At 37.6% G+C, this 13,366-nt stretch overlaps 5 protein-coding genes across 5 annotated transcripts; 3 read left to right on the top strand and 2 right to left on the bottom strand.

Annotated features, from left to right (window-relative positions):
• Positions 1–711: 711 nt before the first annotated feature.
• MELLADRAFT_76372 (uncharacterized protein) lies at positions 712–1,671 on the top strand (the record flags this gene model as incomplete). Its single annotated transcript, XM_007403855.1, has 3 exons — positions 712–1,319; positions 1,435–1,480; positions 1,550–1,671. The coding sequence occupies one exon, from the start codon at positions 878–880 to the stop codon at positions 1,025–1,027; it is 150 nt and encodes a 49-aa protein (XP_007403917.1).
• Positions 1,672–2,104: 433 nt separating this feature from the next.
• MELLADRAFT_70524 (uncharacterized protein) lies at positions 2,105–2,892 on the top strand (the record flags this gene model as incomplete). The annotated part of the gene is made up of 2 exons (XM_007403856.1): positions 2,105–2,262; positions 2,335–2,892. One exon carries the CDS (start codon positions 2,361–2,363, stop codon positions 2,880–2,882), a length of 522 nt encoding a protein of 173 aa, XP_007403918.1.
• Positions 2,893–4,138: 1,246 nt separating this feature from the next.
• Positions 4,139–5,654, bottom strand: MELLADRAFT_25274 (uncharacterized protein; the record flags this gene model as incomplete). Its single annotated transcript, XM_007403703.1, has 5 exons — positions 4,139–4,261; positions 4,339–4,431; positions 4,509–4,753; positions 4,826–5,397; positions 5,494–5,654. Coding segments are annotated over 5 exons (1,194 nt in total), but the record flags the coding sequence as incomplete, so codon positions are not given.
• A 768-nt stretch (positions 5,655–6,422) lies between these two features.
• Positions 6,423–7,442, top strand: MELLADRAFT_87119 (uncharacterized protein; the record flags this gene model as incomplete). Its single annotated transcript, XM_007403857.1, has 4 exons — positions 6,423–6,443; positions 6,527–6,749; positions 6,853–6,937; positions 7,049–7,442. The coding sequence occupies 4 exons, from the start codon at positions 6,423–6,425 to the stop codon at positions 7,440–7,442; spliced, it is 723 nt and encodes a 240-aa protein (XP_007403919.1).
• A 638-nt stretch (positions 7,443–8,080) lies between these two features.
• On the bottom strand, positions 8,081–10,841 carry MELLADRAFT_87118 (uncharacterized protein; the record flags this gene model as incomplete). Its single annotated transcript, XM_007403702.1, has 6 exons — positions 8,081–8,254; positions 8,341–9,560; positions 9,639–9,949; positions 10,047–10,141; positions 10,225–10,327; positions 10,420–10,841. The coding sequence occupies 6 exons, from the start codon at positions 10,839–10,841 to the stop codon at positions 8,081–8,083; spliced, it is 2,325 nt and encodes a 774-aa protein (XP_007403764.1).
• Between the last annotated feature and the right edge of the window lie 2,525 nt (positions 10,842–13,366).

Genomic DNA, 13,366 nt, shown 5'->3' with positions numbered 1-13,366 from the left:
TGATGCTTTGAATTCACATTATGATCGACTTGGGGATTTGGTTATAAAAAGTTGGGATTGTAAAAGATCAAAAATCAATTGGACATCATGGGTTACTGGAATTAAGAATTGGACTAAGACTTTAGAGAAAAAGATTCAAACTGAAGAAGATTTCCAAGAATGGATCAAAGCGTCTCTCCAGAACTTAAATAAGGATGCTGGGATTAGTTTGACTATGAAGAAACCGGTTCCGAGAGATGATCAATCGGCACTAGTAAGCATACCTTTCATGGCTCGAATGTACTGTCGTTCTCGATCGTGTTCTTGAACTCTTTACAGTTGACTTACAACGTTTTTTGATGATCTTAGGCAGATTTGACTCGCCAAATGGTAGAAGATTGTATAGCTCGAACTCGAGTGAGTATCTGCTTTGATTCTCAAAGGTCACAGGCTATACTGACCAAAGTCTCTCGACCTCCAGGAGCTGAAAGGCGTGGAAGAGCTTGATGAGGTTGATGTATTAGTCATCAAGATTGCATTTCAAGGAGAAACGGATAACAGGGTACACCCAACGAGTATGATATATTCGATACCTGGAGATGATGATCAATATGTCATATTAACTGATAGTAACATCAATAGATGGGCTCAAGCTATCGTAAGTGATCTTTATTTCACTTTCCTAAATTCTATCGTTGCCGAGCTGATCCAAGCTTTGTATAACCCAAACAGATTTCAGGCGTCGAGTACGGCGTCAGTCTCGAAATCCCACCTGCTTCGATGATACTGAGTAAAAAGATGACAAAGAATAATAAAAGGCAAAATCATTTTGACGGCCCTTCATCTGGATCATCAGGATGATTCATCATCAGATGATTCAGATGATATAGGAACAGAAATGAGTTATAGAAGTAGTCCCAGAATGCATGTACTCAAACAAAAATTTCAAGTACCGATAATAGATTATTTAGATTTGATTCTAGCTGAAAATCCTCAATCCTTTTACAATCACTTTCTAAAGAAAGAATTGATAATTTCATATTTTTAACCCTGAAGAAGGAGCAATTGAAAAGGAAGATTTGCGACAATTAGGTCTTGAGATTGAAGTGATTGACAGACTTTTAGATAATGTTGATGACTTCAGAGTTCATTTGATGGAGCAACAGAGTTATTTGATTAAAGAAACAATCTCTTATCTTTTTCTCTTTTCTAGCTTGGAATCTGTAAACTAACAATCTCTTACAACACACATATATATAATAATATAGTATCAAGAGCTCAGTGATGCTGATGGAATTACGTGATGCGGAGGAAGACTGGGAGCTCTGATGATCAACGCGGTGAGCTTCTTGCAGAAAAAGCGCTTTGCGGAGTTTTCAAGTTCTACATCTTATTGGAACCAGTTGTAAAGGGTGATTAAAATAAAATGCTCACCCATCCGCTTTTCATTCTGAGATAATGGTGGAAAGGTCATCTATGAAGGTAGGAAGGGGCTTTTTCGGAAAGTATCAGATTCTTGATCGGAACAATCACCAGCATTAATTCTGCATTTGTCTTCCTCCGATCATAGTTGTGGCAGCACGGTTCCCTCTACATAGGACAATCCTTTTTTCCAAACCTGATCACACACTTTGCATCTAGCTCCAAACCGACTGCACGTCTCGAGACCCCGCAATCTAGCTGGATTTACATAGAACAATTCTCCAGGCATCAACAGATTTGCGAAAGAATTAGACTGTTGTTTCAGTGTAGATGACATGATGATATCATACAATCGGTGTTGAAGTCTTCCTCTAATTTTTTTCCACATAGGATTGTTCTTTTTGAAAGCTTACTTTTCAATGCATTCATTCTCGTTGCTACAAAAATCAGTCCTGTTCTTGTTCTCTAACAGTTTGTTGATAAACTGTAGAAGTCTTTCAAAACGACAAGTAAGAAGTTCGTGTTCATTTACTTTTCCCCAAATTCCACAAAATTATTATACCACACTAAGCTAAATTTGGGTCAACTTTGATGTCGATTACAAGGTTCTGGAACAGTTTTGGGCGAGGTTTACCATTATGTAGAAAATCGAGCGGAAAATATCTATGAAGTTGATTTCTCAAATCCTCAACATGTTCCTCTTCAAGACCTTCGGAGTTTAAAGGAAAGACCCAATCTTGAAAGCGATGGATTTACGTGGGTTTCCGGAAGGCATGTTGCAGGAATCGAAGACTTGGACGAATTATCAGAAGAGCATAATGATGCCTTGGATGACGACTCGATTGAACTTGTAAAAGAGTTGTAAGGAGATTCCTCTAAATCAATTCATCTTCAAATAGAACAAGCAGAGGCTCATTGACTTTGAATATATAGGACAGGAGCAAAATTAGCATTATCCTATGAGGGCCGAGGCTCTTTTTAGAGATCACAACTCACCGGAAACACCAAAACCACTTCCAGTAATTCACTCTGATCTGTCACCAACAGGGGCCGAATTTACAAAACGCGAAGCCCAAGAAGCTCTTTTGGCGTCAGAGGATCCAGAACACGTTGCATTTGGAAAACAAATGAGCGAGAAACACGTTCTGATCGTAAACACCTGGAAGCCTCTTCATACGGTTCGAGACAATCATCTTGGGTTTTGTAAATGGAATTCGCTTTCTAAAGAAGACGCTATCAAGTCGACAATTACAATAACAGATTCCGAAACTGCACTTCAGCCATGGAGGTATAGAAAAGGTCAAGAATGGTTTTACTTGAGTCAACAAGAAAAAGACGAGGTGTATGTTTTCATGCAACATGACAGTAGGGCTGGACACGGAATCAATGTACCTCATGCATCATTTACTTTCAAAGAAGATCGAAACAAACCATCTACAAGAATGAGTTTTGAGTCGGTAATAATTGCACTTGTTGAATGATTTTGGCATTAATTTTACTGGAATGATCTCAACCGGAATCAATGAAGAAGTTTTTTAAGATGATGAACTGCTTGAACTTTGAGAATTTTTGGAAATTGGTTGGATGGAGGCGAGCATTGAGGGCGTGAAACGCTCAACTAACATCTCTGCCTCTATATATGCTTCTATTACAAAACCCCCCAGAAAGCTTTTGTACTTTTAAGTAAAACATGAGTCAAATGGAAAGGTGTGATCATTTGTCTACAATGAACCATAAGATTGGACTTGAACAGCTTTTCAATCACTGTGCACGCTCCTCTGGTATACTAATTTTTTTTTTTCAGTTTGGGTTGTCAAGATTCATCTGTTTGGGGTATTCTCATCGGCGTCAAGATGACTTTGTCAATTTATAATTGTCCGTGACACAACGCGCTCCCATGTAAAAAACATTCACAGTTCAAGATCACTCCAAAATGATGATGTGGACTTGTGGACTTGATGAATCAATCATGGTGGCTTGGCCCTGCAATTCCTTTGAAATATAGTCAGTGGTTTACTAAATGCTCTATGAATGAAGAGATAGGATTTAATTAATGAAATCACAATCATTATGTTTTCTCTGTATCTCATTTTTTTGAAGTAAAATCTCTTTTAATATCAATCATATAACAAAACATGAAAACATGTAGACAAAATCACATATAAAAAAAGAACACTAAAATCTAAAAGGAAAAAAGTGAGAACTGTATCAATCCATTCAATCTCCTTCACAACCTTTTTCTTTGATTTAAATAGGGTATATCAAAAATTATGAAAATTCTTCACATTTTTTTTTTCCAAAAATAGGATTTTTCATTTTTTCATTGTTTAATTCATTCCTCTTTTTTCTGTTTCTTGTTCTTTTTAGGTTTACTCTCAACTTCAGATGTAGCCATAGAAACATCAGCCAGATCACCACCACCACCAGCTGCAGCTGCAGCAGCTTTCTTAGCTGCTTTCTTCTCTGCTTTTCTTTTCTTTCGTTCTTCTTCAGTTTCTTGTGGATCAACCACTTCTGAAACCGCCATTGAAACATCTCCAACTTCTTCTTCAGCTTGTTCAGATTTACGTTTCTTCTTGTTTTTCTTTGATGATTCTGTTGATGGTTCTTCTTCAGTTGGTTTGGATGGTGGTTGAGTCTAAAAAAAATCAAGAAAAAAAATCGTTCATCAATTCATAAGACGTTTCTCTGGATTATCATGATGTTGAGAATGATCACTTACCGGAATAGTGTCAGTATCAGCAGCAGGTGCTGAAGTAGGATCAGCTCCACCTGAGTAATCAGTGTAACCTTCACGCCACTTAGATGGTGTCTTTTCATTTGCTCGTCCATATTTGTCGAGTTCACCCACTTTGATCATCTGTGATAGAAGATTAAACAAAGAGTGATACTCTTAAGCAAAGCTCTGATTTGTCAGAGGAATTACAGAGTACTAACCTTTTTCTTTTCTTGTGCTTTGGGTCCTAATCCCCATCTTCGAGGGTAAGTATCTCGTTCCATGATACATCGCTTAACTTTAGCTACTACTCCCTAATATCCTCAAAGAAACGTGATTGTTAAAGTTTGAAGTACTGTGTTAAGAAGATAGATAGTAAAGAGAAACCAACATGATCACAAGTTGCGAGTTCTACCGTAGTCATTTGAGCGATTCCGATGGCAATAGCTTCACCCTTGGTAGTCATAAGTACTACTTCTTCGTTTAGTTCGATATCAGCCTCGTATCTCAGTAAACCGGGAATCATCAACTTGGCACCATAGCATACAGCGTTGACTGCAGTATCTTTAACTACGATTCGCTTGTAACCGGTCAAGAGTGATTCAAGGGGACGAATGACACGTCGAAGGTATGATTCTGTGAAGATTTTTCAAGTTTGGTCAGTCAAGTGGATCATAAAAATATCTTTTGAAATGTAAAAGAACTTACCATCACGTGTGTTATCATAAACCCATTGAGCATCTAATACATCATGCATGGTTACAATCCCATCATTTTCACCCATCGCACCACTTCTAACTCTACGTAATTCTTGCATATGACCACCGACGCCCAATAAAAGTCCCAAATGAACACAAAGAGTACGAATATAAGTACCAGCTTCACAACTAACCCAAAAGACAGCCAAATGACGTTTGTTATCAAACTCAATCAATTTAGTTTCATAAATCGTTCGAATCCGAAGTTGACGTTTGACAGCTGAGATCAAGGGTGGACGTTGAAAGAGTGCACCGGTAAGAGTTTCGAGTGCTCGAGATAAAGCTTTTTCGGTTTGTAAACTTGAATGTAATCTTAACACACAAACATATTCTTTACCGGCTCCTTGTTGTGATTTGACTAAACGAGTGGCTCGATCTATACAAACTAATAAACAACCAGTGACTTTGGGATCTAGTGTACCTGAATGTCCTGTTTTATCTGATCTTAAGATTCTTCGAATCCATGCTACTACTTCATGAGATGATGGATTTGAAGGTTTATCAAGATTAATCACACCAGTTCTGAGAATTTTTATGAAAATTGAAAACCAAAACGTTAGTTCAATCTGAAGAGCTATTTTTCAAAACTCATCCAAAGATAAAGAGAAATAAACTAACTTGATATAATCCTTCAAAGGACGTTTTAAAGGACTACTACCACATGGGATTGGAGTAAAATGACTAGATCGAATTAAAAGCTTATCATAATTTTTAAGTAATAACGGCCATTGTGAAGTGTTTAATTGAGGTGTAGTACTTGCTGATTGAATTAAAAAATCACCAGAAGTTTGACCAATGGCTACTATTCCTTGTTCTTTAGTTGCCATTGATTTAGTAGTCTTGATTGAATTTGATTAAAGATAAATTGTGATGGATCTGTTTGAAGTCTTTATTTTGGTTGTAATTTGAAGTTTGAAGAAAATCAATGTTAGTGATTGTTGATATGGATGAATGCTAGAAAGATTGAACTAACTTTGGTTTTTGGTGTTCTTTCTATACTTTTTTTTACCTTTCTTTTGATTCCTTCTAATTTCTATTCAGTGTTCTTCTGCTTCATCTCGAGAAATGGTTTATTTTTTTAAAAAAATCAGTTTCAACCAAAACCACATTGACCTAACTCAAAATACAGATTTACATTACTACTCCACAGAGGTTAGGTTTATCATTTACATATGGCTCATCACGTGTTTTCGTGAAATGTCAATCCACAATTCGTCAAGCACCATCTTCAATTTTGTATCATTGACATTTTCAACTTTATGCTGATGAATGAATCAAATCTGGAAAGATTGCCTGTGAGGTCTGATGCAATAGAATCACGTAATGCCATGAAACCCTTGGAATTTTGCTTGATGCTGATAAGCATTGAAAGTTGAAACTGGGTGTTGAACCTTTTGAAGGTTTTTGAGTTTGCTAAAGCTTGAGCCCCCGCCCCGATTGGAGTTCATCTTGAGGACCGAAGAAAGAAAATTAAGATTACAACAAATTCATTCGGATATCCTCAGTTTGAATCTTCAATTTATTCCCTCTCAGAAGGTTCAAATACCATGTTCACAGGTTTAATCGAGGTAAGTCCATCAACTTTAAGATTGTCAAAAAAAGATCCAGTAAACCAAACTAATCAAGCACTTGACTCTAATTTTTTCAAAAGTCAATAGGAACCGTTAAAGCTTTAAATCAAGTCACTGAAACCACAAACGATCCATGGGGTTCTTCAATCCATTTAATCATTCAAGATGCATCAAAAGTTTTGATGGATTGTCAAATTGGTGATAGTATTGCGATCAATGGAACTTGTTTAACTGTTTTGGAATTCGATTCAAATCAATTCACTGTGGGACTTGCACCTGAAACTTTAAGAAGAACCAATTTAGGTAAGTTATTTTCTCTTTGAAGAGGTCCAAAATCGAATTCGTAAAGAAAAGAAAGTTGATCAATAGGAAACTAATTTTATATGGTTTTTTTAAAACTCGAAAGGTCTTTTGAAAGTATCTGATCAGGTTAATTTAGAAAGAGCTATGAGAGCAGATACAAGATTCGGTGGTCATTTTGTACAAGTTGAGTATGAAACTCCATTTCTTTCAGTCCTTCAATCTCATTACCAAAGAAATCCATCAACTAACAAATTTGTTTTTCAAAAAAAAAAACTCGTAAATCAGGGACATGTAGATAGAACAGCAGAAATCGAATCAATAGAAAAAGATGGAGACTCATTACGAATGAAATTTACTTTAGGAAGTTCATCAACTGAACACGAAGGTTTACCCATCAGTTCATTATTAATTCCAAAAGGTTACATAACCATAGATGGGATTTCATTAACACTTTGTTCAGTACCTAATCCTTCAATAAATTCCAACAATCCATCAAGTTTTGAAATCATGTTAATTCAACATACTCAAGACCATGTGACTTTATCAAAAAAATCAGTAGGAGATTTGGTCAATCTTGAATTTGATTGTTTAACTAAATCGATCGCTAGAACTTTGGTTGGATCTATGTCTGTTATGATTGATGCTGCTGTAACTAAAGCTCTACTTTCTCAAAAAGTTTTAGATTCAAAGTGATTCCTAACTGTTTGGATTTGAAAAAAACCTTGTAGCTATTTGACTGTTTTACCAAACCCCAACTCATTCTCAAGAACTTCTTGTGTCTTTTATGTAAACTTATTTTGATTTCTATAAATTTGGATTGGAAATCGGATCTCACAAATCTAAAAATCTGTAAAAGTTAACATTTGATTACAAGTTTGACGATTCAACAAACCAAGAAAAACAAAGTGTAGCTCATCAAAATTAAATGGGTGATAATTGTAAGCTACATAAACGAAGGTTTAGAACGAAAGATTACAATGCGAAATGCGAAAGGAATTGAACGAAGTAAGTATCAAAAAAGAAAGCAAAACAAGATTTTCTTTTGATGGTTTGAAGTAAGAAAGTGAATCAAAAAAAATCAAAAGAAGGAATAGATAGGTTTAGGATTATGAGTTCCGTTTCTAGGATAGATAAAAATAAATATCAACTTGGAAAAAGAGTTGAGATGAGAAGAAAGAAAAAATAATAAGAAAGATGGTACAAGTCAACATTAGCGTAGAAACGAAGAAACTATCCAAGAATCACGTTCATATAAATAATTCAAGAAAACAAGAAGACTAGAAATCAAAAAAAAAACTCTCAAGCAAAAAAGGAGAAATTCAAAAGAATGATTAATAATCTAACCAACTGGCTTTATCTTTCTTTTGAGCTGAAGGTGTTGCAAGTGGAGAAGGTTGTGAAACGAAAGCTGAGTTTCTTCGATCATCAAATGTATAAGTTGAAGCTCTTTGATGTTGTGGACGGGGAGCATATCGATTGAAACCTTCACCACTACCACCTTGCTGCTTTTATTATCAAAGTGATGAGATTCACATCAGTTTATTTGTTGATTGAGAAGAAATTTCTGGGGGTGATGTAAAAGGATGCTTACCATATGATGTGAACTACTTCGATCTCTCTTACTCTTAGTTTGTGATTCAACAGTTTGTTTGATGGTCATACTTTCAGTCGTAGGACCCTGTAATTTCCTAATAGCTTCTTTATGACGATGATCAAGTTCTTCAATAGTCATCACTGTACTCTGTCTTTGAGGTGAAACCTTTTTCTCTACAATCGCTGGTTCACCAACCGTAATCAATCTAGTAGGACCTTGTGAGATTCTTCGAAGTCTTTCTTGATTTTCTAATGGTAATGGTCTACCAGCTCGATCACTAGGTTCTCTTAAATCTACCATGGTCATTCGTTTAGTCCAACTAGTCGGTGCACCTGGTGGTCGAGCTACTCTTCTTTCACTTGAAAATTTATCAAAATCAATGGCTACACTCATCGATTGAGGTCTAGGATCTGATGAAAGCCTTTCTGGATTTCTAAGATATCGGTTTGGTGAATGATCAATCCCAGTCGAGTTTTTCCAACTTGGTTCGCCAATTTGAGCTCGAGTAGGTGTAGTCGTAGGGATCGGTAAAGAGTTGGTATTGAATGGTCCAGGGCTTGGTGATTGATCCTCGGTAGATCCAGAGCTAGAAGCTAATTCAGCTCGAAGTTTTTCTACCGAAACTCTCATCTGTCTAACTTCCTCTAATGTTCTCATCTTATCTTCGATCACTGCTAAAGTTTCACGTTGAGCGATGTGATGAGCTTGGTGTACAGGAGAATTTTGTAAGGTGCGTGATAGAAGATGATCGCCAACTTGAGGTGAGAGTGGTTCAGCTTCATATCCTAAAGAGTCTCTAATACCTCGACCCGAGTCGATACCAGGTAAAAGATGAGCCTTAGCTGAATGATTGAAGGCCTGAGGCGTACTAGGTTGAGAATCACCCGCTTTTTCGTTTGGAGAAGTTTGTTTTGAAAGACGAGGTAAAAGTGAAAACTGAGAAGACTTTCGAGTATGATGATCAAGTGTAGGTGAATTAGCATGACTAGTTGAATCTGCTGCATCTGATGAGCTATAGTTCTTATTATAACGTTTTTCCCAAATAGCAAGATCTGCGTCGAGTGCCATTGATTGTCGATACGCAGCGGCTTCTTCTACCATTGCCCTTTCTCGATCTAATTGTTTCAATACTCCAATCTTCTTGTAAATCACTTCTAATAATCTCCATTGAACAGCAGCTCCCATTACGAAAAGTCCTGCCATGACACCCAATTCGGCTATAAGACAATAATCACAAGAGAGGATGAGCTTAGTGGTTATTGAGTAAGAGCGATTTTTAAAAAAAATCATCTTACCTTGCATGGTGATTGTAAGAGGAAAGTGACCATCGAGCTTAGGGAACATTTGACCAAAACCAACGATATAAACCCAATATTCTTTCACACCAGCAGTAGTAAAACAATCTACCCCGAGCATCACTGCTGCTGCACCCATTGCGGCAGTAGCAACAACAGTAACGTAAAGTTGGATGGCAGGGATAGTAGCAAGTACAAAACCAATGGTAACACTCCCGATGATCATCACCCATCTTAAACCAGGTGGTCTGATCAAAACATTTTCCCGAAGTGAAAGAATGAAGAGTGCAATGACAAAACCTCCACCAGCACTAAAGAATGTGAATTTTAGGTCAGTTTGAATCAAGATGATTTGAACTTTGAGAATTTGAGATGTGTGAAGTGTGAAGTGAGTGATGATAAACTTACCCAACGAGATATCTTGTACCTTTCCAAAATATGACGGAAACACCACCAGCTCCAACTGCTGCTACAACACAGGCTAAGAGGAACATGCCTTGAACCTGGAAAGAGATCATAAGGCAAATCAGTTTTGAGTGTTACTCCGGAATTCAGACGTATGTTGAAACTGGGAATTTTGACGAACGAGATTGTTAGGATGAGGGTCTTGTTCAATGACACCAAACCTCAGAATGGGTACCATGACTATTATAGCTGCGACGTAAGCACCAGTCAAGAAATAACTCGACCTGAATAATGTGGAGAACATAAAAATGAGTCAATGGCTTGCATACGATGAACACAATCTGAGATATCAGGATGATAGAATATGAAAACTCACCATCGATTACGACCACCCCAAAATGCCATAGGAGTACCAGAAATGATAAGAAGAGCACCAAGAATTCCAAAAGGAGCAGTGACCCGTGTATCGAGTGGTAGAACCTCTCTTTCATTGAAGGTAGAGTTCGCCGAATTGGTCGAGTTGGTTGAGTTCGAGGGTATTGATGTTGGTCCCGAAGTGACATTTGAAGCAAGTTGAGATTGATTAGTTTGTGAGACATTAGTGGCGATCGGAGTGGCCTGGATTCCACTGGTCAGATTTGTAGCTCGATTGGTAGGTGTTTGGGTCGAATTCAAGACAGGTGTGTTGGTCACATTGACAACTTGAGCAATTGTAGAGTGAGCCAAGAGGACAAGAAGCAGAACGATAGGAAATTGAGTTGAACGAGATCCTTCAACATATCGATTGAGGCAAAACATCTTGATGAACGGAAGAAAGAATTGATTTAAACCAATTGGGTGGGGGAAATGTGCAAGGGTGAAGGGATTTATAGCGCTGAAGAGTGGGGGTCCAAGGCGGTGAAAAGTGAAGGATGGCTTGAGTTTGTATTTGTGATTTGACGGATATTCCTCTTGAAAGCTCTTGAACCAATCTTGAAAGGCTGTGAGCAATAAAAGAGGATGACCAAATAATACAGTGAAGACCAGAGGACTTTGACACTGGGCTCTTGTTGATATCTATCTCTTCAATAACCTTTGGGGATTGTACAGTGTAGGGTGGCTGTGTGTATGAAATCGAATGATTTGTGGATTTGAATGGTATAGGAAAATGAAAAATAAAGTCTGTGTCTAGTTAGATTGGGGAGAAAGAAATCCTAACTTGAAGGAAGTTATCAGTTGTCTAAGCTAAGAATGATATCAAATGATTAGATAGATAAGTGATATGCGATCAAAGAGATTGACCCAACAATTCACAGAGGTTGGATGACGAAGTTAGCAGTTGTAGAAGCACAGAAAAAGTAATCCCAGAGGCAAGGCGGGAAGAGCAATTTTGATAGTCGATGAGTTGAGAGACACATCCACCGGGATATCACAATCAGGAGCCACACCAAAAACGTGATTGGAAGGAGAAAAAGGGATGAGGTCAGCCATGAAGTTTAAATTCTCATCAAGTTCCCAAGCAAAGACTGACAGGAGTGAACCCGGCTGAGAAATCGTTCGGTTTGAATATCTTGAGAAGATTCGATTGAAGTGATGATGATAGAAGGTTGAGTGATTGTGAGGAATAAAGTGTGTAATCGTCAAGAGAATGGAATCGAAGGATTAAAAGGATTGAGATTTTGGGAATGTTTATTTTGTAAATGAAAAGGATTGAGGGAAAGAAGCTTAAGGATTGAAGTAGGATTGATTTATAAACGGTTGAGTTGGAGATAAATGTTTTTATTTTTCCCAATATCTCAATCTCAATCTTGACTGAAGAGCTGAATGAGATTGGCTTTCAGTTTGTTTTAAAATCAACTGAAGACCAAACCCAAATCGATGCTTAGATTCATTCAAGATTGCTCAATGGCAAGGGTGGGTGCTCAAAAAAACAAACGGTAAGTTGATGAATCATGATGTTTATAGTTCAGTTCGAGAGATGGTCTAATAGATCTTAATAGAACATTCAACTTACTTTTCATACAAATCATATACTCACCATCAAACTATGTACCGCGACAGACGATCGTCGGGACACACTAAAGATGTAAAACATATACAATTCTATTCAAGCTTGGGGGTCACGACAGACCTTCGATTGATTGCAAGAAATGTGGTGGAAGTAAGTGAGAAATTAGAATTCAGCCTAAATATCAATCGGGTCGAACTGTAAAGGCAGTGTAGAGCTTGGTCGAATGACACATACATATCAAGCGTTTCAAAACTTCATGGAATCTTGTCCTAACAAACTCATAATTATCTACTCTTTCAGTTCTTGTACATACATATCATCACATTCTCAACTTAACCGCTAATTAGATCATTGTCTCCTCCCATTATACATTTATCTCTTTGGATATATAGTGGCCAACAATTGTGACGAACCGGTCAGAAACGAGGATAGCCCCAATAGAGAAGATCTGATCTGAAGTAGCGAATCCATCTTCATTTTCCAAAGAATTTCTGTGAGATGACGACTTTCAAACTTCCGGCACTGTCCGAAGGGTTTCACTACAGCAGCGGAAGAAAGGTGTCAAAATTCAACACTGGACTTTTGTTTGAGTTGATGACAATTAAGTACAACATGACCAAAGGTCACTTCAAACTCTGGTACAACTTGTCAATTTGTTTTTCACATTGATCTCTATCTCAATTTCCCAACCAATGGGTTTATCGATTATGCGATCTAGGGAGTTTGAACGAAATTCGAACACTTCAAATACAACATATGTCCTATGTACAAACAAGATCAATTAGAAATACCTCTGGTGTACCTCATATCACGTTTTAGATGATCGCATCATTAAAAATCTGCGACTTGTATTTGCTTGATGATGAGATGTTTCAATCCTATGCGGTGATTAACCCTACCATTACCCTTACATACATCAGATTATAGGAGATCCTAAGGATTTTGGTACAGCCCCATGTGGGATCATGTCTTCTAACTCAAGGTCATGGTTGACCTACAATGGATGTATCGTCAGGGATTCTGTGGTGGGAAGATGCAATGCGAGCATTGATTTTATCTATAAGATCAGAAGCGTCGTATACATGATGTCTTTACCAAACCCTGTCAGATCACTGCGGTCTTGAATCAACCCGGGTTTGATTTTACTCTTGATGAGCAAAGAAATCTTTGGCAGCCTGATCCGATACATAATTCCGAAATCCGAATCACACATGAGGCACATAGCCAACCGTTGAATTCAAAGAGCTTGCGGAATTTTGCCACCAACCCCGAGAAAGATTGCGGGGAATGTGAATAGATATCTTTTTATCACTTGTGCCAGAACAGTCTATCC

This window comes from Melampsora larici-populina, assembly GCF_000204055.1.
Source record: "Melampsora larici-populina 98AG31 unplaced genomic scaffold MELLAscaffold_1, whole genome shotgun sequence".
Taxonomy (NCBI): Eukaryota; Fungi; Basidiomycota; class Pucciniomycetes; order Pucciniales; family Melampsoraceae; genus Melampsora; species Melampsora laricis-populina.
The sequence above is the reverse complement of the archived record's forward strand: the minus strand, read 5'-3'. Positions and strand labels throughout refer to the sequence as shown.